Source organism: Mesoplodon densirostris, chromosome 6 (assembly GCF_025265405.1).
Source record: "Mesoplodon densirostris isolate mMesDen1 chromosome 6, mMesDen1 primary haplotype, whole genome shotgun sequence".
NCBI lineage: Eukaryota > Metazoa > Chordata > Mammalia > Artiodactyla > Ziphiidae > Mesoplodon > Mesoplodon densirostris.
The window spans coordinates 40,935,306-40,963,255 of record NC_082666.1 but is presented as its reverse complement, the minus strand read 5'-3'; the positions used below and the strand labels follow the sequence as shown (position 1 = coordinate 40,963,255).

Genomic DNA, 27,950 nt, shown 5'->3' with positions numbered 1-27,950 from the left:
TCAGTGCTGCCCAGCTCGCCGCCGTCGGGTCCACTGAGGCTGGCACCTGGCCAAGTTGGGACCAGTCCCGTGAGGCGCCGGGAGTCCCAGCACAGGGGCCCCGTCCATATGCAGCTCAGCCAATCGCGGCGCGGGCTAGCGGGGGGCGGGGCCGGCCGAGCGGAATCCCGGAGCCTTAAATGGGAGGACATGCGCCCACAGCCCAACCTCCGACGCCCCCGGATCTACAGTTGCTGGCTGCGCGCAGCTGCGCCCGCCGCAGGTGAGCACCCCGAGCTGGGGCCTGGCGCGGCGGGGTCACCCCGGGAACCAGCGGGACTGCCAGGCTTGGGGTTTGGAGGGGTCCCAGGAGGCGCCGGTCACACAGGGCAGCCTGACCCCCGCACGCCGGCTGCAGTGCCCGCTGTTCCCTGCGCCGCGTCAACATCCTTTGAGAGCGGCGAGCGTTCGCCGGCGGCGGGGGGCGGGGCGGCACGCCCCTGGCCTGGCCCCGCCTGCAACGCGGGAGGGAGCTTCACCCTAGCCGCGACTCTAAGTCCCAGAAGAGCCTGACCGTCTCCGGCGCGGCAACTGGGGACTCGAGCTGTTTTTTTCTATCCACGTACTTAGCCTTCCCCTACAGTCCTTGTGTAAATACTTGGGAAGATAAATGTTTTTACTCCACCATAGTGGGTATAACGTCTCAGAAAAAAGTAGGATGGCCTTTTAGTAAGATTGGTTTAATGAGATACTCATTTTTTTTTCCCTTCCTAGGCTTTTGAAACATGAATCCTTCACTCATCCTGACTGCCCTTTGCTTGGGAATAGCCTTAGCGGCTCCAAAACTTGATCTCAGTTTAAATGCACAATGGAAATTGTGGAAGGCAACACACAGGAAACTATATGGCTTGGTTGGTAACATCTGAAACTGTCCATCTGAAACCCCGCAGAGAATGGTCCAGGCTGTTGGGAGTTTATAGCAGATAGTAGCCTCTTGAGGCTGGCTCTTACCAGGGCAGTAACTTCGTGGCACCCATTACTGAGTACAGTACGGGCATACGACCCTGTTGTGTGGGCGCTGGGAAACAGTTCCCAAGAGTATAAAGCCATCTCTGGCCATGGTTTCTCTTCCTCTCTTTCTGCAAATCCACTTGGTGAAGGTGGGTTGGTTTTAAATAGAAATAAAGAGTATAGGTTACCTGTTTGCCTGTAGAATGAAGAAGGATGGAGGAGAACAGTGTGGGAGAAGAATATGAAAATGATTGACCTGCACAATCAAGAATACAGCCAAGGGAAACATGGCTTCACCATGGCAATGAATGCCTTTGGTGACATGGTGAGTGTGGCATGAACTTTTTGTGCCTCCCCTCCTTAGTACTTTAGGAAAATAACCTCTTGCTTTTCAACATTGTTTCCTTTTCCTTGAAGACCAGTGAAGAATTCAGGCAGGTGATGAATGGTCTTCGAAACCAGAAGCACAAGAAGGGGAAAGTGTTCCCAGTACCTGTCGTTGCTTTGATTCCCTCATCCATGGACTGGAGAGAGAAAGGCTATGTAACTCCTGTGAAGAATCAGGTATGACAGTATTCAGCAGATCTCTCTCCAAGAGTAAAGCCAAATAGGAGTTGCCATCCTTTTTTTTTTTTTTTTTTGCGGTACGTGGGCCTCTCACTGTTGTGGCCTCTCCCATTGCGGAGCACAGGCTCCGCGCAGGCTCAGCGGCCACGGCTCACGGGCCCAGCCGCTCCACGGCATGTGGGATCTTCCCAGACTGGGGCACGAACCTGTGTCCCCTGCATCGGCAGGCAGACTCTCAACCACTGCGCCACCAGGGAAGCCCAGAGTTGCCATCCTTGCAATGGTAGGCTATGGAACAACATGAGATTCACTCGTTTTTTGTTTTTTCAAGAATTTAAAACATTTTATTTGGTTTCAAATTTCCTTGAGAGAAAAAGAATTGTGTTGATAAGTTTCTTGGAATGAGAGATGCATTTGCTGTGATGAAGAGTTGTTTGCCAGCTCTTGAAGGCTTTTCCTTCTGAAGCACTGAAAGTGGACACAAGAGCCCTCAAATGCCTGGAGAAGAGGTTTCCTTTTGGAAACGCCCCATGGGCTGCTGTGAATGACTAGAGTTTGGATGCAATTCACTAGTTTTTAAAAGCATTTTCAGATATATGGGCTGTTGTCAAAGTCTTGCTATTTGTGTTGTAGACTAAGAGCTCTTAAATTTTGTTTTCAGGGTATGTGTGGTTCTTGTTGGGCTTTTAGTGCAACTGGCGCCCTTGAAGGACAGATGTTCCGGAAAACTGGCAAACTTATTTCACTGAGTGAGCAGAACCTGGTGGACTGCTCTCGGCCTCAAGGCAATGAGGGTTGCAATGGTGGCCTAATGGATAATGCCTTCCAGTATGTTAAGGACAACGGAGGCCTGGACTCAGAGGAATCCTATCCATATTTTGGAAGGGTAAAAGGAGCTCCTTATCTTGTTATCAAAGTTGAACACTTTGGGGGAAAACAGATACCAATTTAGAATTCATATTTTAGATTGTAGACTCTATATCTGCAGACTGTCAGAACTAGTATTAAAATATGTTAGCCTTGCACGGCTCTTTGTTTAGATAGTTACCATAAAGCTGTTAATATTTCTGTGTCATGTGGAAATATACATACCATTCTATGTAAGTATAAATTTCTCCAGAGTAAAAGTTTCTTATGGACAGGTAGACTGAGCATGTCTCATTGAATAGACACCAGCCACTTTTTCCATTTCAAAACAACCAATATCATTTCATCTCCTAGGATGCTTTATAACACACTTGACTTGGAAATCATTAAGCTGCAGACTGTCTTGAACTCATCTACCCCAGGAGGGGGATGGTATTAATCAAGTCTCTTCCCCATTACCTTTGAAAGGATGAATCCTGCCACTACAGACCCCAGAGTTCTGCTGCCAACGACACTGGTTTCGTGGACATTCCTAAGCAAGAGAAGGCCCTTATGAAGGCAGTGGCAACTGTGGGCCCCATCTCTGTTGCTATAGATGCAGGCCATCCAACCTTCCAGTTCTATAAAGCAGGTAAGCATTTGTCTGTATGGAAGTTTAGGCAGAAAAATTGGAAAACCACCATGACATACAGCAGGATTGACTCTTTGGTGTGTAGAATTCAGTGTATAATTTGGGGGGGTGTAGATTTAACATAGTTGTTCATGTAGTACTTGTGCCTGATGTGTCCATTTGACATTACTTGAACCATATCCCCATGATTTTAAGCACTTCACAAATATATTTAAATGGCTACTTAATTTGATTCGTATAGCTTAATTTACTTTTTTCCAGTTGTTAGACCTTTGAAATTTTCCAAAGAATTTTACTACTGTAATTAAAACTGGAAAGAACATCTTGCCTGAAGTAATTTTGTGTTGTGTGCTGTTTCCCTAGACTGACATTCTGAAAGTCAAATGATAAGGTTTTAGGGAGTGGTCTTTTATGCCTCTTGACACATTGTTTACGAAAGAGATTGTACCAGTATTTCCGCTAGTGTACAAAAGAGATTGTTCCAGTATTTCCGCTAGGCTAGGTCCCTAGCCTAGATTTAAAAAAATAGATCTTGTTTTTAAATCTTATCTAGATTTATGTCCTTTAGCTGAATTTTGAGGTGTCTCTCTTATCCTAGTTGATAGGCTGGGTTACTGTCATGTGTCACTTGAAGGTCCTCACCCCAACACTGAATTTTATTTTCCCAGGCATTTATTATGATCCATACTGCAGCAGTGAAGACCTGGATCATGGTGTTCTGGCGGTTGGCTATGGGTTTGAAGGAGCAGACTCAGATAACAATAAATACTGGCTTGTCAAAAACAGGTATAAAGTGCCCAAAATACTTACATTTGAGATTAAAATGGGAGTCCCTTTTGGAATCAGTATTTGGATACAGGTTCTCAAACCCTTAAGTACACTTCCAAAGTCTTTATGCCACTTAGGGTGAGCACAGACATATTAATGTTTGATTATAACATTAAGGTACTCTCTCAAGCTTGCCTAGGGTATTGATGTAGTTCTGACACCATTGCATTTCTTTTTTTTTTATTTAATTAATTTATTATTATTATTTTTTTTTTGGCTGCTTGGGTCTTCGTTGCTGCGTGGGCTTTCTCTAGCTGCGTCGAGTGGGGACTACTCTTCATTGCGTGCGCGGGCTTCTCCTTGCAGTGGCTTCTCTTGTTGCAGAGCACAGGCTCTAGGCACGTGGGCTCCAGTAGTTGCAGCATGCAGGCTCAGTAGTTGTGGCGCATGGGCTTAGTTGCTCCACAGCATGTGGGTTCTTCCCAGACCAGGGATCAAACCCGTGTCCCCTGCATTGGCAGGCAGATTCTTAACCACTGCGCCACCAGGGAAGTCCCAGCACCATTGCATTTCTAAATCTGAAAATTTTCTTAAATCTGAAACACATCTGGCCCCAAGAGTTTCCTTTTTCTGTCTCTAATCTTGCAGTTCCGTGAGAGGTTTGGAGATTGAAGTTATTTACACATTTAGAACTCAACCAGGAACAAGAACAACTGTCTTTCTTGCTTCTTTCTGAATCTGTCCTGGCCTCTGGGGTACTGTTTAAGTATTAATAATGATAAATGTGTTTGATTCTTTGTATAAAATGGAAAACCCTCTCTTCTTTTAGCTGGGGTGAAGATTGGGGCATGGATGGCTACATAAAGATGGCCAAAGACCGGGACAACAACTGTGGAATCGCCACCATGGCCAGTTATCCTACTGTCTAAATCTCAAAGGCAGGATTGAGAACAGAATATCCAGAGGAAGAATTTTCTTTAAAACTAACCAGACCTTATTGTGTGGGATGAAACACTTGAATCATTGAAGATCCAAGTTGTGATTTGAATTCTGTGACATTTTATGCTGGTGAAATGTTGCCACTCCTTTAATACTATTGTAAATAATTTTGTATGATCGACTTGCCTCAAGAATTTTGAATTTTCATGTTTTAAAAGGATGTATAAAGTTTTACCTTTAAAATAAAACAATTTCACAGTAGAGGTGGTACATCTTTCTGTTTTTAATACATTACGTTTTTGTAGAGTAAAAAAGGTAATTGGGCCCTGAAGACATAACTGAGTGTGCCAGTGGTCTGTTAGAATGGCTGTGTGGCCTTCTGGTTCTTATAGTTCTGAATGTGTCAGCTGCCTATTGACTGTGTCTGACCCAACCCTTGAATAGAACAAAATTTGGCAAACAATCTAAAGGACAAAGGTAAATTATTTTAATAAGGAAAAAATTCACATTTTAGAAAAGTGAACACATATACATACAATTTCCAATCAAGAAAAGGGCCTTAGGGGCTTCCCTGGTGGCGCAGTGGTTGAGAGTCCACCTGCCGAGGCAGGGGACATGGGTTCATGCCCTGGTCCGGGAAGATCCCACATGCCGCAGAGCGGCTGGGCCCGTGAGCCATGGCCGCTGGGCCTGCACGTCCGGAGCCTGTGCTCCGCAACGAGAGAGGCCACAACAGTGAGAGGCCCGCGTACCACAAAAAAAAAAAAAAAAAAGAAAGAAAAGGGCCTTAGAGATCATGATCATTTGACCCACTATGGTGACAACCCAGCAGAGTTACAGGATGAACGTCACAGGGCCAATTTCTGGTGCATCTTCCCCAACTTCTAGCGAAAACTATGTGGCTGCTTTGCAGCTGGGGAAGGACCAGACACAATGGATTGCCAAGAATGTTTGTCTTTGTGTCCATATGCGATGAAGGATAAGCTCCCACGTTTGAGGCTGGGCTTCAGAAATAGTCTTGTGGCCTCAGAGGTGGGCAATAGGTGAAAGCATCGAAAGAGATAGTCTGAAGCCTAATTTACACCTAGCTGCCTAATTCCTGAATTTGTTTTAAAAAAGAAAAACTCCCTACATTTCGCAGGCTAAGGAAGCATATAGTTTCATTTGCTGTCCTTGGGTTTAAAATTCTCATGTTCCTTCCTACTCAAGGAAATAAAGAGTAGGTGGAAGCATTTGGTTATTAGACCCTGTAATTCCTTCCGAAGACATGAGGTGGAGGAGAACTGGGGTCTCAGCCCACAAGACCTCCAGCAGCCTCTGGTCAAGTCCATCTGCACTGGAGGGTGCATGCCGGACCCTCAATGTGGCCTTCCCTCGCGGGCGCTTACATTTCCAACTTTCTGACCTAAAATGACAGATGTTGTGTCATTTGGAGTAAAATTCTGTGGGTTTTGGGATAGCATGATCAAGTGTAGCCACAGGAAGATTTGGGAGGCTCCCAATCTGAGTCCCTTCTACTGGTTGGGACCACACAGAGACAAACTGGAATTGATGTAGCACCCATGGCATCCCAGTCATCACCCTGTGGAAGAGACATTCCCAACCCTGAGGAGGAGATGGTGCTGTTAGTGGAGGTGGTTGAAACACCAGAAGGAAGAGAAACGGGACATGGACCCAGAGGAGCCGGGCAGTAACACAGGATAAAAGGGTGGGTATCTGAGCAGAGACTTCCCGGGTCAGAACCCCTTAGAAAAGAGAAACAACATTTAGAGAAAGTGGGAAGGTTGAGGTGTGGGAGATGAGGCTGGGCCCACACACAGGTTTCTAGGACACGGGAACCAATGGGGCATGCAGTGAAAAGACTATTCTGGTTATCTATTACTGGAAAACAAACTACCAGGATACATAGCAGCTTGAAAAAACCATCTTTCCAATTTCCTGACTGGGCTTAACTACATGTTTTACTTTGGAAGTCTTTCACGTGTGCCGGAATCATTAGCAGTTTTGACTGGGCCGACATCCAAGCAGGCTCACTCACATGGCTGTCCTAGATGCTGGTGTGGGCTGGGCATTCAGCCCTGGCTGACCACCAGAGTACCTACCTGGGCCTCTCCATGGCTTGGGTTCCCATGGCACGAAGGGTGACTCTGAGAGGAACATCCCAAGAGAACGTAAGCCAGAATGCCCAGTGAGGAACTGCAAGGCTTCTTATAACCTGGTCTTAGTCCCCAGTGAAACCTCTGCTGCCGCATTGTATTCAGAGCATGTCACCAGGGACGCCCAGATTACAGGGCAGGGGGCTGACGGTCTACCTCCTGGTGGGGAGAGGCAAGGTCACTTAGCAGAAAAGCATGTGGGATGGAAGACGTTGTGGCCATCTTTGGAAAATGCAATCTGCCACCTTCAGTCTCTGAAAGTCCACTAGAAAGGACTCCTTAGTGACTGTCACCTTGCTTCACCATGACAGGCTAGCTCATACTGCTGTCCACATAATCATGGAAGTACAGCTCAAGACTCTAAGAAAATGCCTAGGTGCTAATATGAATGAAAATGTGAAGACCACTCAGATGTCATACAATTAAACAGATACTAGAGTCTTCTGCAACTTTCAAAGACATTTATATTTATTTAAACTTGGGAAAAGTTCCAAACTAAACAATACCTAAAGGATTAAACAGATGTTAGAAGGTTCTGTAACTTTCAAAGACACTTAATTAATTTAAACTGTGAAAAGTTCCAAACAGCATCTATCATAATAGCTTTTTAAAATAAGCCAGTCGACATGAATCAAATAAAGCTGAAAACAAATTTTGATTTTACAAATGTGGATGAATGTCGCCTGCCATGTCAGTAAGCCAAGAATGTTGCAGCCATCAAGCCCTCTGCCACTGCAACTGCCCCCAACGGTGCACCCTGAGGGGATTCAGGATGGAGAAAAACAGGATACCGGCCCTAGATAGTTAGATGCATATCAAAGGAGTAGTTTCAATAAGTCCAGACTCTGGCATCTTCCTACTCATGGAAAAGCACTAAATTCGTCAACTTGAGATGTCTGGTTTTCTTTAATTAACAGTAATCTTTTGATGTTCTGACTACCTGGTTTTATTTGTTTGTTTGTTTGCAAAGACTCCTATATATATCCTGGCTCCTCCCTTACCTGTTCAGAATAGTCCCTCAGAGCTATCTGAGAGGCTGTCTCCCCAGCTTAAGTCCTCAGGATGTCTGACAAATAAAGCATAATTCTCAACTTTTAGGTTGTGCTTTTTTTTTTTTCAGTCGACACAAAAAACTTGTCTGAAACATGAACTATCAGAAGCTGAAAGAGGCAAAGAGGCAACAAAGGATTCCTCCCTAGAGCCCTCGGAGGGGATATAGCCCTGCAGACACTTTGGTTTGGAATTCTGGCCTCCAGGCATGAGAGAATAAATTCCTGTGACTTTAAGCCAGTGAGTTTGTGGTATATGTTGTGTCAGCCCCAGGAAACTACTGCACTTGTCCTGCACAGCTAGCCTCGTGCTCTCCTTAGCAGCCCAGAGGACACAGGTGTGGCGAGCAGAGCCGCACTTTGGTGGTCTGGTCAAGACCACCAAAGATGGGACTTCCCTGGTGGTGCAGTGGTTAAGAATCCACCTGCTAATGCAGGGGACACGGGTTCGAGCCCTGGTCCAGAAAGATCCCATATGCTGCGGAGCAACTAAGCCCATGCACCACAACTACTGAGCCTGTGCTCTAGAGCCCGTGAGCCACAACTACTGAGCCCATGCGCCTAGAGCCCGTGCTCCACAAGAGAAGCCACCGCAGTGAGAAGCCCACACACCTCAACGAAGAGTAGCCCCCACTCACCGCAACTAGAGAAAGCCCGTGCACAGCAAAGCAGACCCAATGCAGCCAAAAATAAATTTAAAAAAAAAACAAAAACACCACCAAAGACAAGTCAGACTTGCTGAACATAAGGGAGAGATAAGTAAGAAATCTCTCAGCTCACAATGGTTCTTGACCTTTCCTCACATGCTTCAAATGCTACAATCCACAAGGAAATGGTTGGCTAAGACGGGAGAAGTTTGGATTTAAAGATTTGCAAGCAGAAGAAAAGACACAAGAAGTTTGGGTATCTTTTCCCTTCTTCACATATCCTCTCTCATCTAAATCAGGCACTGGTCAGCGCTGCAAACCAGGAACCGTCAATACCTCATAGCAACACATTCTCATACATTAAAATGCACTGAAAACAAGCTTTGCTTCCTTCTCTTTCTATTTAACTTGGTGAAAATTAATATCTTCTTCTTTTTTTAACAATCTAATAAGCAGTCAATTTATTCATTTTTAAGTATGCTCAAAAGACATTATCCATCTTGAAAAATACATTATGACACAGAACAAAAAAAAACTTTGAGAAAATACAGACCTAAAGCATCTATTTTCAGACAAATAGGGAAAGGGGGATTTAGGATTATATGCAGTACAAATTTAGATAATCATATGTGATGTAGGAATCAGTTTTTATAAACAGTTCCTCATGCTCTAGAACCTTGTTCCTCAAAATGTGGTCTGACACCAGCAGTACCAGCAACACCGGGAAGCTTACTAGAAATGGTGAACCTCAGTCCCCACCTCAGACTTACTGAAATCAGAATCTGCATTTTAATAAATTCCTATGAGATTCAAACGCCTATGAAAGAGTAAGAAGCACTGCACCAGAAAATGACCTTAGCAATTGTACTATTCTGGTCTCCTAGAACCCTGTTTGGTTTTTGTCTTCTACATTTGACACATATATTTTACTTATCCATATAATGAAATCATGGTGTATATAAATGATATAAATGTATTTACCAACATAGAAATATTATTATGTAATTATCGTATCAAAAAAACATTTAAACATTTTATATGGTTCCTTTAAGAAAAAAGTATACATATGCAAGTTTACATAGAAAAACATCTAGAAATCTCTACTCCAAATATTAATAGTGTAGGGGAGAGGGAGATTACAAATTATTTCTTTTTTCTTATTTTTCACTGTTTTCTAACTTTTCTAAAATAAGCATGTATTACTAGTATAGTTTTTTAAAATAATAAAAGTTAAAAAAAAAACATGGGAGGTTAAAAATGGGATAGAGTTGCATCAGGACACGTACGGCTCAGCAAGCATTAAAGGCAACGCGTTCTCTTGTATCTTGGATGGACAGTTGAAGCCCATGGCATAGACTCCCTGGAGAAGCTGTGGTTTCAGCCGAAGCTCCTCAAAGGACTTCACTGAGTAGAGCGGGGAGTTTGGATCCCGCTGCAGAACTTCCACTTGGTTGGTGTTAGCAACAAGGTTGCTTCTGATCAGCTTGTTGAGTAAGGACTGGGCGGCTCTGTCCTCTTTCTCTTCTTCATCTGCCTTCTCTGTATTAGCATTGGTCTTGACCACAGCACCATTGGCATCTGGTTTGATTTTCTCTTCCTTAAAATGCAAGTTGCTCAAGTCGCCCACAGGCAGGGCGAGTGGAAAGTGCCCTACGGCGCGACTTCGGAACGGTCTAGCATCCCCGGCCATCGCCCCTCAGCATTGCGGTTACCACCGTCAACGGCCGCTCACAGCCCCAAGAAACTTCATATTATATATGCTGCTCAAAAAGTAGTGGTGGGCTTCCCTGGTGGCGCAGTGGTTGAGAGTCCGCCTGCCGATGCAGGGGACACGGGTTCGTGCCCCGGTCCGGGAAGATCCCATATGCCACGGAGCGGCTGGGCCCGTGAGCCATGGCCACTGAGCCTGCACGCCCAGAGCCTGTGCTCCGCAACGGGAGAGGCCACAACAGTGAGAGGCCCGCGTACTGCAAAAAAAAAAAAAAAAAAAAAAAAAAAAAGTAGTGGTGACACAAAATGGCCTAACTCATGCTGGGAAATACTGTGGGTTTTTTTTTTTTTTTTTTTATTGCAGTACACGGGCCTCTCACTGCTGTGGCCTCCCCCGTTGCGGAGCGCAGGCTCCGGACACGCAGGCTCAGCCGCCATGGCTCACGAGCCCAGCCGCTCTGAGGCACGTGGGATCCTCCCGGACCGGGGCACGAACCCGTGTCCCCTGCATCGGCAGGCAGACTCTCAACCACTGCGCCACCAGGGAAGCCCCTGTGGTCTTTTTTGACACTAAAGTCCTGATCTCTGATAACAAGTGCTCTTCCAGGGTTTCGTGCTCTGCCTCCTGAATGTAGGCTGTCTCCTGTGGCAACTTCTGGTTTCCTTTGGTAGGAGGTAGTCCTGGTCTGCTGGCCCACCATCCTCACTGTCCCTGGATGTCTTGTGAGCCTTTTGTCACATGACTGTCATATTGTCCCGGGTGTCAGTCTAACTTCCAAGAAGAAGATAGCTTCCTGGGGATGAGCTGCATTTCCAAACAAAAAACCCCTTGAGAAGCTCTTTTGTTAAGGAACAGGCCAGAGAACATGGTCTCAGGTGGACTTAACAATTCACCTGGTGGCAACCTGCACTTATCTTCTTCCTACTCACTTTCCCAGCTATCAAATGTGCACCGGCCAATCAAAACTACAATGAGGCACCACCTCACACCAGTCAGAATGGCCATAATGAAAAAGAATACAAATAACAAATGCTTGGAGAGGGTGTGGAGAAAAAGGAACCCTCCTACACTGTGGGAATGTAAATTTGTGCAGCCACTATGGCGAACAGTATGGAGGTTCCTTCAAAAACTAAAAATAGAGTTACCATATGCTCCAGCAATCCCACTCCTGGGCATATATATGGACAAAACTATAACTCTAAAAGATACATGCACCCCAAGGTTCGTAGCGGCACTATTTACAGTAGCCAAGAAATGGAAACAACCTAAATGTCCATCAACAGATGAATGGTTAAAGAAGATGTGGTACACATATACAACGGAATACTACTCAGCCATAAAAAAGAATGAAATAATGCCATTTGCAGCAATATGGATGGACCTAGAAATTATCATACTAAGTGAAGTAAGTTAGATGAAGACAAATATCAAATGATATCACTTATACGTGGAATCTAAAATATGACACAAGTGAACTTATCTATGAAACAGAAACAGACTCACAGACATAGAGAACACACTTGTGGTTGCCAAGGGTGTGGGGGGGTGGGGGGAGGGATGGATTGAGATCTTGGGATTAGCAGATGCAAACTATTATATATAGAATGGATAAACAAGGTCCTCCTGTATAGCCCAGGGAACTATATTCAGTGTCCTGAAATAAACCATAATGGAAAAGAATATGAAAAAGAATATAGATATATGCATAAATGAATTACTTTGGTGTACAGCAGAAATTAATACAACATTGTAAATCAGCTATACCTCAATAAAATAAATTAATAAAACAACAACAACAAAAAATGTGCGTCAGGCCATTCCTGAGACATGGTGAGTGAGATTCTGGAAGTAGGATGCTTAAAAACATGCATAGAGTAGTTTTTTTTAATGTTTTGAAAATTTTTTTAGTTTAAATGTACTTTTGTGTATTTTTTGTCCCCTTCACTATAAGGCTTTCCCCTGGGTGTGTACAAGGTTCCTCCCTTCCCCCTGGATTTGGCTGGAATGTCATCCTCTTTGTGAAGCCTGTCTTTACCAGGAACTAAAATTAAAACAACCCCTGGTAGTACTGTTCTCCCCTCCCCTGATTTATTTTTCCCATAGCATTTATCACCATCTGACATGCTATTACATTTTATTTGTTGGTTTTGTTTATTGTGTCTCTTCCACACATCAGCACTTGGTCTGTACAGAGACCCATACAGAGACAAGGAGCTCTGTTTTGTTCACCTCTCTATCCTCAGCACTAAAGACAGGACCTGGCACAAAGCAGGCACACAACAAGATCTGCTCTCTGGACGAATGAATAATTGATGTATCCACATTATATGAACACATTCTCAGAGTTTTAAGAGTCAAGCAGTGAAGATAAAGCAAAGGCCCATTTTGGAAATGTATCCCCTTAAATATTCCCCTACCTCAGAGGAACAACCACAATTATTAATTCAGGGATATTAACAGTCCTTTTGCTTTATCTTTACCCAAACACACATGCAGTTTTGTTTTTCATTGTTTTTGTTCCTTCTTTTTTTTTCTTTAAAGATGTAAGTGTGTCTTGCCCATCATAAAACAAGCAAGCAAAACCCCTCTTAACCCTGGGTTATTCCAGTTACTGCATTATGTTCCTCCTCCTGTTTCCAACTGAACCCCTTGAACAGCTTGTCTAAACTTGCTATCCTCCACTTCCTCACCTTCTATTCTCATCCTAACTTAGGTCCATCCCTAAAGTAAGGCTTTCCTTCCAGATCCTCCCAAATGACCTCATCTTGTCTAATTACTTCAGGTGCCACCTCCATGCTGATGACTTCCTGTCCCTCTCCTGAGTTCCAAACCCATGTATCCAACTGCCTACGAGACATCCTGACTCAGCTAACCCACAGACATTTCAGACTCCAACGTACAGAGCTGAAATCATCATCTTTCCCTGGAACCAGGTCATCTCCAAGTGCTCCTTGGCTTTGTGGATGGCACGTCCATCCATATCCTACATTCCTCCCCTCTCCCTTTCTCTGACATACATAATCAATCACCAATACATGAACCCTCATGAAGAGCTCTCAAACACCTACACTTCTCTCCAACCTCATGGCTTTTGATCAGGGCCATCATCACCATCAACTTTTGCCAAGATGATGACATTAACCTTCTTGACGGTGACCTAACAAGTATCTAGTTTGACTACTTCAAATCCATTGTCTATATTGTAGGTAATATTTACTAAAATGCATATTGATTTTGTTCCTCCATTGCTTAAAACTCATCAGTGGCTCCCCGTTGCCCTCGGGACAAACTCCATACTCCTTAACCAACTCAAAACACCCGGCATGAGTTGAGCCTTTCTTACCCCTCCAGCCTCATCTCTCACTACCCTCCTCACACTCTACCCCCCACAGCCATAATGAATTACCAGTTGTGCCCCCAATAAATCATACTCTAACCATTTTCAAATCTTTGCCCATCTGTCCCCTCACCTCTAGGGCTCATCCCTGTCACTTGTCTTCTCCGTCCTCCCAAACCTTCTCCTGACAAGCTTCTAGTCCCACTTTCAGGCCTCAGTTTAAACGTCATTTCCACTGGGAAGCCTTGCCTGACTCCTCACTTCTGGAGTGGCAGCTCCTCTAAGTGGCTCCAAAGCAAACACACAGTGCTTTATCCCCAGAGTTACACGTGTGTCCCATCCAACAGGCCTGAGCTCTTTGAGGGCAGGGATTTTTTCTGTCTACTTCACAGCTAAATCCCTAGCACCAGGCATGGTACCTGGTTCATGTGTGTGTGTGTGTGTGTGTGTGCAGATAATTACAGAAGTAGGTCTTGGCAGACTGCACAGAAGTTATAGCCACTAGTGAAATGTGAAGGACTGGATCATGTAGTTTTGTCATTTTTTTTTATATTTTATTTTATGAAAGTGGCATCACGTCATATCTATTTGCAAAATGCCCTTTTCCCCTATGATTATAGCTTGGTTATCTTTCCTCGTTTGTACTTCAGATTGTGATGGTTAATTTTATGTGTCAACTTGGCTAGGCTATGGTGCCCAGTTCTTTGGTCAAACACTAGTCTAGAAGTTGCTGTGAAGATACTGTGTAGAAGTGATTAACATTTACAATCAGTTGACTTTAAAGTTTTTTCTCGATGGTGTGAGTGGGCCTGTAGGGAAGGAAAAATTCTCCTCTACCTTCTTAGGGTGTCTGGCCTGCCTAAGAATTAAACTGACATAAGCCAGATTAACAGAAGAAAATCATACACATTTTATTAAATTTTACATACATGGGGACTTTTACAAGAGAATGAAGTTCCAAGGAAGTGACCAGAGCTGAAAGCTTTTATACCCTTTAGGCAAAGAAATGATAAATTTGTGAAAAAATTACAAGACAAAGGGGTTTGGCCTAAGGGCAGTAATTGTGGGGAAGTGACTAGAAGCTGTATATGGGGGCAGAGGGGTGCAAAACTAGTGGAAGATGGGTTATTTTAGCAGGTTTGTTCACACAGATCCATTTCCGTGTTGACTCCCAGTCTCTGGTGACAAGCATGTATTTCTCTTCCTGGTACAGGGAGGGCACATCTCTCATGGGAAATTTCATGACCTGCTTTTAGGTAGAAAGGGCGGATCAGAAAGCTCTTCCTGGATCTGCTGGATCTGCTGATTCTCAAGTGCCTTCAGCTCAAAATAATCAATATGCCAAAGCAGCACATTTTGAGACGGCCTGTCCTGAACCCCTTCAGCCTCTTCTGTCAGCTGAAGGCCTTAAGAGCAAAACTGAGGTTTCCCTAGGAAGCAGGAATTCTGCCTCAAGACTGTAACATAGGGGCTTCCCTGGTGGCTCAGTGGTTGAGAATCTGCCCGCCAATGCAGGGGACACCGGTTCGAGCCCTGGTCTGGGAGGATCCCGCATGCCATGGAGCAACTAGGCCCGTGAGCCAAAACTACTGAGCCTGCATGTTTGGAGCCTGTGCTCCGCAACAAGAGAGGCCGCGACAGTGAGAGGCCCGCGCACCGCAATGAAGAGTGGCCCCCGCTCGCCGCAACTAGAGAAAGCCCTCGCACAGAAACAAAGACCCAACACAGCTATAAATAAATAAATTTATTAAAAAATAAATAAAGACTGTAACATAGGTGTGTGTGTGTCCCCTATTGGCTCTGTTTCTCCGGAGAACCCTGACTGATATATAGACCCACCCACCATTTCCTACCTTCCCTCCATATCTTTCTCATTTGTATTCTCTTCCTCACTTAAAAAAAAAAAAAAAAAAAAAAAGCGATTAGATTTCATTTCATGAAAGTGAAGCCAGAGAGTAAAGAACATGTTAATTCTCATCAGGTTAAAAAGAAACAAAAGACCTTAGGGTGCTAGCTGATATATTTCTTTCTTTCTGCATTTGTCTATTTTGATGTTAAGAATGCCTTTGTATAAAACTATTTAAGGTATTTATTTCCATATTCATAAAAGACTGGAGTGGGTTTGTAAGTCCCAACTTATTTAAACTGCTGCACAACAAACCAACTATCTCCCTACAGGTGGACATTTAAATTGCTCTCATTTTTTTGCCATTACAAGCAATACTTAATTTTTAAAAGACTAATATAGGCTGTTTTATACATACCAAAGTGTAGGACTACTGGGCCAGAGGGGCTGTCCATTTAAACAGAACTGCCAAATTGCCTTCCCAGAAGGCTGGCCCCACCATCTGTCTCAACAGCAGGGGAAACGGGGTCATTTCCCTGCATTGTTAGCACATTTGATGTTTTCAGTCTTCATTGTACCTTGCCAATCTGATAAGTGAAAAGTGATGTTATTTTACTTACATTTCCCTGATCATCAGGGAGTCTAACCATCTTTTCACATGTTTATTGACTGTTTGTGTTTTCTCTTCTGCAAATTGCAGTTTTATATCCTTAGTTTATTTCTCTAGGATAGTTTCCTTTTCCTCTCAATATGTATGATTCTTTTTTTTTTAAAGGCTATTTATTCTTTTTTTTTTAAGACCATACTTCATTCAGATTTCTTTTGCTATTTTTTTTAATTTTATTTATTTATTTATGGCTTTGTTGGGTCTTCGTTTCTGTGCGAGGGCTTTCTCTAGCTGCGGCAAGCGGGGGCCACTCCTCATCGCGGTGCGCGGGCCTCTCACTATCGCGGCCTCTCCCGTTGCGGAGCACAGGCTCCAGACGTGCAGGCTTAGTAATTGTGGCTCACGGAGCCAGCCGCTCCGCGGCACGCGGGATCCCCCCAGACCAGGGCTCGAACCCATGTCCCCTGCATCGGCAGGCAGACTCCCAACCACTGCACCACCAGGGAAGCCCTATGTATGATTCTTGATGTTCATTTTTTGTTATAGGTTACAAATATTTTCTCCTAAGCTATCAATTGTCTTTTAACTACGTGGTGTATTGTTTTTACTTTGATATATTCACATCTGTCTTTCCTTTATATCTTATGCTTTGTGTCTTTTGGTCCCATTTAAGGTCATACATATATTCTTCTTTATCTTTTTGCCATACTTGAGAGTTTTATTTTTTATGTTTAATTCTGAAATGCATCTGCAACATGTTTGCGGATCAAGGTTTTGGGTTGGATTTTTTTTCCCCCAAAATGACTAGCTTATTACTCAAACACCAGTCATTCATGTCCCACTGATTTGAAACACCATGTTTTCTTCTTATTTTTAAAGAGTATCTATTAAAATGCTTCTTTCCTTTTGGTGTGTTAATGGGTCTGCTCCCCAAGCTGCTGAAGCTCATCTGCCCAAAATACAATAGAAACCAGTGAATGGTCCCACCTTCCCCAAGTGGAGCCAGACCTGTAGAGGGTACTTTGGGGGCTGCTGGAAAATAGAAAGAACAGCTAGATTTCTCCTGAGATAGACAAAAGCATCTAAACTGGGAAGGCAATCAGGAGGGAATGAGAAACCAAGAGGAAAGGGATTCTCAGATCACTTCGGCCAGAGAGACCAACTTCTTTCTGAGGGTCTTTCCAGACCCTGCCTATGAAAGCACTGGTCACCCAGGCACCATTGCACCAATGCCCTCAAATCTTTGATATGTAGCCACTGAGAATGGAATGCGAGTCCCATACTCTTCCCTAGTTTCCCATTCTTAGATTTGAGGTGCAGGGACCAAGAGTCTCAAACTTGAAGAAGGGTAGTGAGTGAACGGATCTTTCCCTGAGCACCTACCACATTCATCAAAGCAACATAGACCATGATTGAAGGTGCTATCATTCACCTTCGTTTCCAAAAAATCCTTCCCCTCCTGGCTGTGTAGTCCTGAAACCATGTGCTCACCAGATCCATTTATTCCTAAGAAGTGAAGACTTCCGTTTGAATCTTTGAGATATAAGTTTCTGATGAAATGTCTAATGAAGCATTAAAAGCCCATTGGTTAGAATCAGAATTTTTCCTAGAAAATCTTTGTGTTTCGTGGAGGAAGATGAAAAAATTTCGATTACGTATTAAATTTTACTGCTTCTGTTACTGCTGCCAAGCAGAGGTGGACTGAGGAACACTACTGAATCCTGAATTATATCCAAATTGAAATCCATCTTTGGGTGGTATGAACCACCTTGTCCAAAGCTAAAGAGGGAAAGGAATGTTTTTCCCATGGTTTCTCCTAGCCCCCACCTCTCCACCACTGCCTTTTGCTTTAATCTAATGCATTATTTAATGGATTTTCTTTTTTTTAATTAATTAGCTTATTTATTTTATTATTTTTGGCTGCACTGGGTCTTTGTGGCTGCCCGCAGGCTTTCTCTAGTTGCGGTGAGCGGGGGCTACTCTTCGTTGCGCTGTGCGGGCTTCTCATTGCGGGGGCTTCTCTTATTGTGGAGCACAGGCTCTAGAGCGCAGACTCAGTAGTTGTGGTGCATGGGCTTAGTTGCTCTGCGGCATGTGGGATCTTCCCGGACCAGGGCTCTAACCTGTGTCCCCTACATTGGCAGGCGGATTCTTAACCTCTGCGCCACCAGGGAAGTCCCTGGATTTTCTAATATTGAATAATTCTTGAATTTTGGAGTTAAGCCGATTTTGTCCTGATGTATCTTTGTTTTAAATATTTCTGGATTTGTTTGTGAATGTTTCATTAGGTATTTTTGGCCTCCAGGTCCATAAACATATATAGCAACTCTTGGAAAAGCAAGCTGAGATTTCTGATGCATATGCCACCCCGTCCCAATCTAGACATAATTAGGACAAATGAAGGGTCATTAACCAGTGCACTCTGGTTAGGGCCTAGGATAGATTAAAATATTTCCTGAAAATATTGAAAAGGAAAAGTCAAGAGGTTGAGAAAAGCAGGTATTAATTAGCATGTGGCTTTGTCAATAGGTGACCACATTTTTCTATTCAAATAGTTGTTGGTTATCCAAATAATTGCTCCTAATAAGGCCTTGATCCAAAATTTTAGAATTTAATACCCATGAGATTTCTAACTCAAAACCTATCCGCAATAAGACAAAAACTTCTAAGAAATTAAGTCAGCCGTTTATATATTTAAATATATATAATGTATATATTTATATACCTTGAATATATATAAGTATATATAATAAGTATATATATAAAATATACATATCTATTTTATAAGAAAGGAAATTAATCACTATAGGACTCAGACACTAGGTTCAAATTTTAAGCAAACCAAGACAAATTCTTAACTGATCTCTGTACCTTTTGCCCACAGGTGGATAGCTGCTGATTACTTGGGCTGATAGACTTAGAATCACAACACTATTTGCCATTGTTCATGACAGAAGACAAATCAAAGTTGTTCTTTTCACATGTGGGTTTTATTTTTAGCCCTTTACACTGACCACAGACTCGCCTCTGGCTTCTAGACTTATCGTGAGCACTTGGATGCTGCTCTTCTGGATGTGATTTGGTGGATTTGCCTTTTGTTTCTCATCACCAGCATTCATTCACCTATCATTCATCTAGGGTCCTTAACAAGGTACAACACAAAGAGAAGAGGGCTTGAGGGGTCAGACTCACTACCTGCCTGCCTTGTTTTTCTGTACACAGGTGAGATATTCCTGCACATCATCCGGGGACCCTAGAATGATGGGGACTCGTTGGTGAATGGTCTCAGGCTTCACATCCAGCACAGGCTGGGTGCCTGTGGTCGCCATGCCTCCTGCCTGCTCGATGATGTAGGCCACAGGATTGCACTCATACAAGAGCCGGAGCTGCAGAGGAACAGAGTCAGGTGGACAAGTGTTGCAAGTTGTCAAAATTCCCAAGCCATGCCCCTAAAGCTCCACGAGGAATTCCAACTACTCAACTGCTGTCCCATTAGTGTGAGCACATTTGCTCATCTCAGCGGAGCTGGCTGCCCGAGCCCTACACTCTCCAGAAGGCTGGGTGCCTCAGCTGATGCTCATCACATATGCCTTTGGGGATACCTCTGGTCGATATCTACCTATCTTGTGACTTTGTGCTTATGAGAGCTTGGCATTCTCACTTGGGAGTATGAGATCTAGGTACTCATTTCTCTCTGGTTCCGCAATGAGGTAAACTGATTCTGCGGGGCCCAGTTAGGAGCCTCTATATGCCAGGCCTTATGGCCAGTCAAGAGTCAAGCTTGGATGGGATCGGAAGGTCACCTCGGGAGTGCTGGCCAGTCTCTCAAGATAACCACAGTGGCCGGCATCGTGGGGAGGAACATCTCAAGTGTCAACTTGGCCGAACAGTTTGCTGGTGTTTAAATGGCCTTTCCTTTTGGCCCCTTAGACTAAGTTAGTTAACTCTCTCATTGCATGCTGTCCCACAGAATCCTGTACTTCCCCTTTCATAACAGTCCTGACTCTGAAGTTTGTTTAACATCTGCCTTCCTCCTTGGACGCCCTCCCTTGAAGGCAGGGGAGGGGTCTGTCAAGGTTGGTCTTTGTGGCATCTCCATTCCTAGTACTGCCTGACATGTAGAGAGTGTCCAAACAAGGCTACCGTGTACATTGCACAGGGGCTCCCAGTGGAGGGCAGAAATGGTGGCGGGGGGGGAATCAGTCTGCACCTTTGTTTGCCAGGCCAGGTACATGGGTCCAGGGTCGAGCCTGTTCTGAGGAAGAAATGCCTTTCTAAAAGGCACTGTGAGAACTAGTTGGTGTCTGTCCTGTGTCCAGTTAGAATATGGTGTATTGAATTGAAATGGCTGACTGAATGTCCTTTCTGGGTCTACTTCTGTCATTATGTTCTGACTCCCTCCCCATCCCCTGACCCACAGCGGACACACACACACATCACATTAGATTCAGGGTGACATTCTAGCTGCACGCTCTGACTCAGTATCATACTATCTTCTCCTTCCTTCCCCCATAGGTACAAAATCTGTAGTTAAAAAATTTTTCTCCTTTTCTTCAATGAGCTTTCAAAGATCTACCTCTGTGCAGCCTTTTTCTTTCCATTCTTTTCTTGAAATGCATTCGTTAAAACTACTTGGAGAAAATAGTTATATCTTGTGCTGATTTTTAAATTATTGTTATTTCAAAGAAAGGAACAAAATATCTCCAATCTGGGTTGGAGAGCCAGGCATCGAGGAGAAAGTAAATTAAGACTGTAGAGGGCATTTATTGCTATTTTGGGAAAACAGCATACCATGCTTTTGTTTGTATCATGTTGATTCAGATACAATAAATAAATAAGTAAACAAATAAATAAGCACGGCATTCTTGCATAAAGCTTGTCTCGGAGGCAAGGTTTGTTCTGACCTTAAAATGCCATTGTTGTAGTAAACGCATCTTAAAACACAATGTCCGGATCTTCATGGTACCTTGACCTGCAGGCCATGCAATCTATTTTTTTTCCACGATTAAAATCTACACTGCTCTACAGAGACAAGCGCACATAGGAAGAGAACCCAACCACGCACCCACACACACAAATGTGGTCACAGAGACCTTGAGAGCTAAAACATGGAGGTCAGAAACCAATGATACTTTCAATATGGTGCTATGAATATAGATCTATATATGCAATTATATATGCTTATGGAAATGTTTTTGTAATTATATGTGGATATTTTCAGACTCATTTTAAATCATCTTAATAATTAGTAATAATTAGTCTTAATGTTCTCCCCATTGGAAATGCGTACGTGGCAAGAGCAGTTCTACTTAAGAATTTCCACATTTAAAAAAAAAAAATAGGGGATTTCCCTGGTGGTGCAGTGGCTAAGACTCCACGCTTCCACTGCAGGGGGCGTGCGTTCAATCCCTGGTCAAGGAACTAAGATCCTGCATGCTCCACAGCGCAGCCAAAAAAAAGAATTTCCACACCTTCTACTCTATCTCACTTAATATTCCGTAACACTTTTCTTTCCTCCAGCACCTTTTGTGCAGATTTATCTGTGACTCTTAGTTCAACCAGCTCATATAGGTGAGCTAAACACTCACGTGAAAAAAATGCCTGACATACCAATCTGCATATTAAAATCTCCTCTCTGGTCTCATGTGCTGTGTTAGATTTCTTATCGTGGCTTTGAATCTGGCATTCCAAAAATTCAGGTCGCCCGTGCTGAGAGACATACATGTGGCTACTTGTTAGTGTGTCAGAGAATATGACAGGCCTTTGTCTGGATTTGTCTACTTACCTATGATTCTGTGACTGGCTAAAAATCAGACACCTTTCCATGGCGGTGTCTATTCAAAACAGATGCATTGGGATCATAAAGTTGCAGTGAGACCTTCCAGGAGCTACCTTTCCAGAAATATTGAATGAGTTTTGAGCAGAACTGCTTAGTCTGGACTTTGGGAACTCTCTAGGGAATTTTTGGGTAGACCTCAGATCATCGTGAACCCCCTGAAAACATATGTAATGTGTATGTTTACGTGTAATTTTCTTCTGGGAAGTGGGTCCATAAGTTTCATTAAATTCTCAAAAGGATCTATGATGCAAAATCAGTTGCTGATGAAGCTAAAAGATTGACACAGCATTGGGAAAGTGGGAGATGAACACAGTTGACTCACAGTGAATTGAGGGGAGTGAGGCCCGCGGAACTGAAGGCCAGTGACAATCACCAATAACAACAACTTCAGCCACCTCCTTCTCCATACCTTCTACCACAGCCTCAGAATTCACTAATGGGATATAGACTTTGTTTCTCTTCCACCTGCCCACTCGCAGACAGACATGCCAAGAACAGGGCAGTAGCCAAAAAGCAGGCATGATGAGAAAGCGAATTCTGACTGGTTCCCTGAATGGGTTCAGCCAGCAGACAAAGGAGAGTTACCTTGCCCTTCGGATTTTTCTGGTTCGCTGGATACAGGAAGATGCCTCCATAGACCAGGGTGCGGTGCACGTCAGCCACCATGGAGCCCACATACCTGGCCCCATAGGGAGCACTGCCATCCTAGAAGGCAGGAGGAAAGAGACAAGATGCAGTGAGCTTAGCAATTACTCAGCACCTGCTTCAGGTCACACATCCAGCTGGTGCAACCTCTGCATTCCAGGGCCTCCTTCTTCCACCCACTAGCTTAGGAATTGAAAATATTATATAACTGAGCATTCCATTCATTAGGAGCCCCAAACCTCAACTAGTGATTGGACTCATTAAATGTTGGACTACTTAAAGTGAGAGACAATATGTGTCCTAAGACAGAAGCTAACAAGAAAAAAAAAATTTAAAAAAAGAAAGAAAAAGGAAGTACAGACAAACACCAACTGTTTGTCTGCTCCTTGAATCTCCTCCTTGGCCCCCAGAGTTCAGAGCACTTTTTAGCTTTCTGAAAACCAGATTCCCTTGAACATGACAACTTTTGCACTTAGTGTAAGCAGTGTTTATTCACTGGCAAAATTATTTTAAAGAGCCTTAGAAATCATGCAAAGAAATACAACTTCCTTATAAACCTCAATTTCATTAGTCATGTAATGAAAAGAATATTTGTTCTGAAAAAAACAAAGCTCATAATTTCCCTCAAGTAGAGCATGTCAGGTAAGGCACGACTATCTGATGAAGTGGTTTGGGCAGGTTTGCTTTTCCTCATTCAGTGACCCATCTGAGATTTCTGTGTCTAATCTAATAATTCTCTGACAGTGCAGGGAAACACCAAAATTCCTCAGGGCAGATATCCAGTGTTTTGTGTGGCATCAGCCACAATAAAATGCATTGATTTCATAAGCATTTATATTCATAAGCCCTTCCATCAGTCTGTGACGCCCTTGGGGAAAAGACTCTGCTTGATCTTGGCTTTCCCTGAGCCCAGCCTGGTTTGAGACAAAACGTACGTGCTGGGAAAATACCTACTGAATTTCATTTACGTGAGATTTCTTGAAAGCACTACTCAGGTTGTTACCTTAAAAATTACATGGGAGATTTTGCCTCCTCCATTTTATTCACATAATGATATTAAGTATATAAAAACACCTTCAGATGCCAATTAAGAGACTTCTCAGTAGGTAAAAGAACACAGGTCTGAATTAGACCAATGGCCATAGGGATGAAGAAAATGGACTAACTTGAGAGATATTTAGGAAATAGAGTTGATAACACCAAGTGAATGATTAGACATGGGCATAAGAAAGAGTTAATCCTCTCGACTCACTCCCCGAATGTTGTTGGGAATGAGTATGATGGTTGAGCAGTGTGGATCAAGAGAAGAAGAACCAGGAAGGAGCAGGCTTGGGGGTGGGGGATAGGAGGGTCAGAGTTGGACTTGTGGAGTTCTAGGTGTCTGAGGAGCAAGTATATCTGAATTCCATCAGAAGAGACTGAATGAGTTCACCCTGGCAGGATACCAAGTGTGAGCTGAGAGGTTTGTTTGGAATAGAGTCCTGTACCAAGCTTGAAGGGCAGGCAGAAGTGTGGAAGCCACTAAAAGAGGCTAAGAAGATGATTAGGAAGGTGGATGGAAAACCAGACACAAGGCCAAGGAAGGGGTAAACATCCCTAAATGCCATGGAAAGGTCAGGTAACACAAGGTGGAAACATGAGGCTGGATTTGGCAACACAGGTAAAAGAGGATTATAAAGGGCAGACAATGGACCAAAGAGGGTTAAAGAGGGAATGACAGGAAAGAAAAACTTAAAAAAAAAAAAAAAAGGAAACATCCTTCCAACTTCTGGGTGTTTATCCTAAAAAAATAGGAAATAGACTCTCAAAGAGATATCTCCATACCCATGTTCACTGCAGCATTATTCACAATAGCCAAGAAGTGGAAGCTACCTGAGTGTCCATTGACAGATATGTAGATAAGAAAATGTGGTATATACACACAGTGGAATATTATTCAAACTTTAAAAAGAAGGAAATCCTGTCACTTGTTACAACATGGATGAACCTTGAGGACATTATGCTAAGTGAAATAAGCCAGTCACAAAAAGACAAACACTAAGTGATTCCACTTATCTGAGGTATCTAAAGTAATCCAGCACATAGAAATACATAGGAGAATGTGGTTACTAGGGATGGGGGCAGGGATGAGGAAATGGGGAATTGTTGTTCAATGGAGGTAGAATTCCAGTTTTACAAGATGAAAAAAAGCTCTAGAGACCTGTTGCACAACAGAAGGCTTAGATTTTAATCCTGGCTCTACCAGTTAAATAAGGTCACCTTTACTCAAGTTACTGAATAAGGAAGAACAAATCTGGCTCCATATTGGATCTGTTTATTTTACTTTAACCTTCGTATTCCATTGCTTTTGCTACAAATTAAGAATGTTGTCTCTAGGCTGAAATATAAAGGACAGCCCATTCTCAAGGCTCTGACCTTCAAAGGTCACTTTTCCATTCATATAGAGATAAAAATTTGCAGAACAGAGAATAACATTTGTCTTGTTGTAGATTTACAGGAACATCCTGACCTGACCTATGTTGACAGCTGCAAGAACAAAGGATTCTGACACCAAGAAGTCTGCAACAACCAATCACACCCCCTTCCCTTTTAGTATAAAAGAAGCCTGAATTCTAACTCAGGTAAGGTGGTTCTTTGGGACACTAGTCCACCATCTTCTTGGTCTGCTGGCTTTCCCAGTGAAGTCGCTATTTTTTGCCCCAGTAACTCGTCTCTCTATTGACCTCTATTGCCATGCAGCAAGCAAGAAGAGCTTGAACTCAGTAACATTACTTGACTGTTCAGGGCCTCAATTTCCTCATATGTAAAATGGGGACTGTGGTATTAACACTTACCTTGTAGTCTGTTGGAGAATTGAATGAGTTAGTACACAACAAGCACTAGGAACAGTGTCTGACACAGTATACACTAGCTACTATTATCATGACTAATAGAAGAGTGCAGTCAGGGATAGGAGAAGCTGCTGCTGTCAGGAGACAAACAGCAAAGGAGGACTGCTCCTTCCACAATGGCGGAGGGTAAGGAAAAGTGCCTGGACCACTTCCCATCTCCCTGGGGTGCGGTGTGTGGGAGAATGGCAGCTGGAACACAAAGATCCTGCAGGCAAGCAATGGCCTCAGGAAGAATGAGGTGTGGGAGGAGCACTGCCTGCTCACACTCGAGAGGGGCTTCCTGAGGGCAAAACTACAAGAGAGTAAGGGGACTTCTTTTTCAAAACAGAATGATCTATTTTCTTTCCTTTTTTTTTTTTTTTTTTTTTTTTTTTTTTTTTTTTTTTTTTTTTGCGGTATGCGGGCCTCTCACTGTTGTGGCCTCCCCCGTTGCGGAGCACAGGCTCTGGACGCGCAGGCTCAGCGGCCACGGCTCACGGGCCCAGCCGCTCCGCGGCATATGGGATCCTCCCAGACCGGGGCACGAACCCGTATCCCCTGCATCGGCAGGCGGACTCTCAACCACTTGCGCCACCAGGGAGGCCCCTTCTTTCCATTTTTAAGTGCAAAAGTAAACATTCATTTTAGATGGAGGAAGAAACCACAACACATTGCAAATTTTTAAAAGCTGACTCACACTATACTAAACAACATAAAATCCAGAAAAAAATATATTTTTATTAATTAACTACTTGATATGCTTTTTCCCTTTAAATTTTCTTGGTTGTACACTCTTTGATTGCCTCTTCAAATGACAATGCTTTTGCAATAATTTCTACAAAGAGAATTGGAATGACCCGTTTTCAATAACACATGATCATTGCACATATTCACACAAGAGAAAGTGAAGAACCCTATAACCTCAACTTCCAGAAACCACTATTAACAAGATGGCACATTTTTAAGACATTTTATGCATACATACATACTATGTATATCTGGGTGCATAAATACGTTCACATATATATGTATATTTTGTGGACATGTTTCACTACCAATATATAAAGAAGCACTTACCTTCCTAATGGATGAATAGATGTGTGGCACAATATTTCACTAGAATATTGTGGATGTCCCCAACCAATCCTTCCTGATGGATACAATACTTCAGTTGTTCCTTTGTTGCTGTTATAAACAATGCTGCAGTGACATATCCTTGCTCATTTATCTTTTTTTATTTGACCTATTAGTTCTTTAGGATCAGTTTCCAGGGGAAATTTAGGATTAACTAAGTCAAAAGATTTGAATATTTAATATTTGAAATCATATTGCCAGATTGCCTCCCCCCAGAAAGGTTGTGGTATTTATGTTTCCTTTAACATTTTATGAGAGCGCTTATTTTCCCACACCACTGAGCACTATTCATCTGTTAGATCTGTGCAAGTCTCATATGTGGAAACGATGCTGCTTTTTAATTTGCATTTCTTTTTTATTAACATCTTCCCATTTGCTGACTGGATATTTATTTCTTCCATGACTTGCACTATTGTGCCCTTTGCCTGGTTTTCTGTTTGGGTGTTCATCCTTGTATTTAGGTCCTTGTGTAGACAGACTGTTCACCTGTTGTCAGTCATGTGTGGTGATTACTTTTTTTCTCAGTTTGCAACTTCTCCTTCAAAAAGATTTATGGGTTTTTTTTCATATGAGTTTGGTTTTTCAGTGGTAAAATAAGTATTGTCCTTTATGGGTTCTAGAAGAGGCACATTTTAGTTTAGAATGGGAACCACCGTGAAATCATCTCCAAGACTGGGAACTTGTAAATAATTTTGACTTTATCAACCTCACAATTCATATCCTGTTACTTCTGCCCTTAAGATGTCTAACAGGTTTGTGCATGACAGCAAAGGAGAGGTATAGGAGACTGCACTTCTAAGAATTTTGCTTAAAGAACAAACAGAACAGAGAAAGAAGAAAACTCTCTAAAGCCTCCGTCTGAGGCAGCAGAGGCAGGTCCCAGCACCCTGTTGACTAACTGCTCTGGACCCTCTGGAATCCTGAGCTCTTTCTCCCTGGAGCTCATGAAGGGTTTCCAGGGACAGCCAGGCTGGCACATCACACCACTGCTTTTCCAGCCACTTCCAGTGTAGGTCAGACTTCCAATTCTTGATCTGAAAATGCTCTGACTCCTTCCCACACCTGTCTTAAAAGCGCTCTTTGTATGGCAGACATACATACTGGATTGTTTGGGCTATATTAGTAGCCACATGAAGTCCAGGACTCGGTGATCACACTGAGAGCCAAAGACCTTCCTAAAACTTGGAGTAAACACCAGGCCCTAATATTAGAGCATACGAATTGTACTTTTAAACATAATTATTCCATCTAAATACAATTAAGTGACCAGAATCAGCACAGGTGGTAGCTCAGCAAAAAATGACAGGGGAGATGCTCTGGCCTGAAACTCTGGATTTTGAAATATTG

General features: G+C 43.2%; 2 protein-coding genes across 2 annotated transcripts in view; one reads left to right on the top strand and one right to left on the bottom strand.

The window, feature by feature from the left end:
* The first annotated feature begins 214 nt into the window (after positions 1-214).
* CTSL (cathepsin L) lies at positions 215-4,904 on the top strand. The gene is made up of 8 exons (XM_060100920.1): positions 215-262; positions 754-890; positions 1,193-1,315; positions 1,408-1,554; positions 2,219-2,443; positions 2,893-3,055; positions 3,724-3,841; positions 4,653-4,904. The coding sequence occupies exons 2-8, from the start codon at positions 765-767 to the stop codon at positions 4,750-4,752; spliced, it is 1,002 nt and encodes a 333-aa protein (XP_059956903.1). The 5' UTR covers positions 215-262; positions 754-764; the 3' UTR covers positions 4,753-4,904.
* A 14,402-nt stretch (positions 4,905-19,306) lies between these two features.
* FBP2 (fructose-bisphosphatase 2) overlaps positions 19,307-27,950 on the bottom strand; it is a 36,245-nt gene continuing 27,601 nt past the window's right edge. Inside the window, exons 6-7 of the mRNA XM_060101092.1 lie at positions 22,540-22,659; positions 19,307-19,501 (exon numbers count right to left, since the gene is read on the bottom strand). Of these exons, the coding sequence (XP_059957075.1) occupies positions 19,307-19,501; positions 22,540-22,659 (315 nt within the window). The remainder of the gene's footprint in view (positions 19,502-22,539; positions 22,660-27,950) is intronic.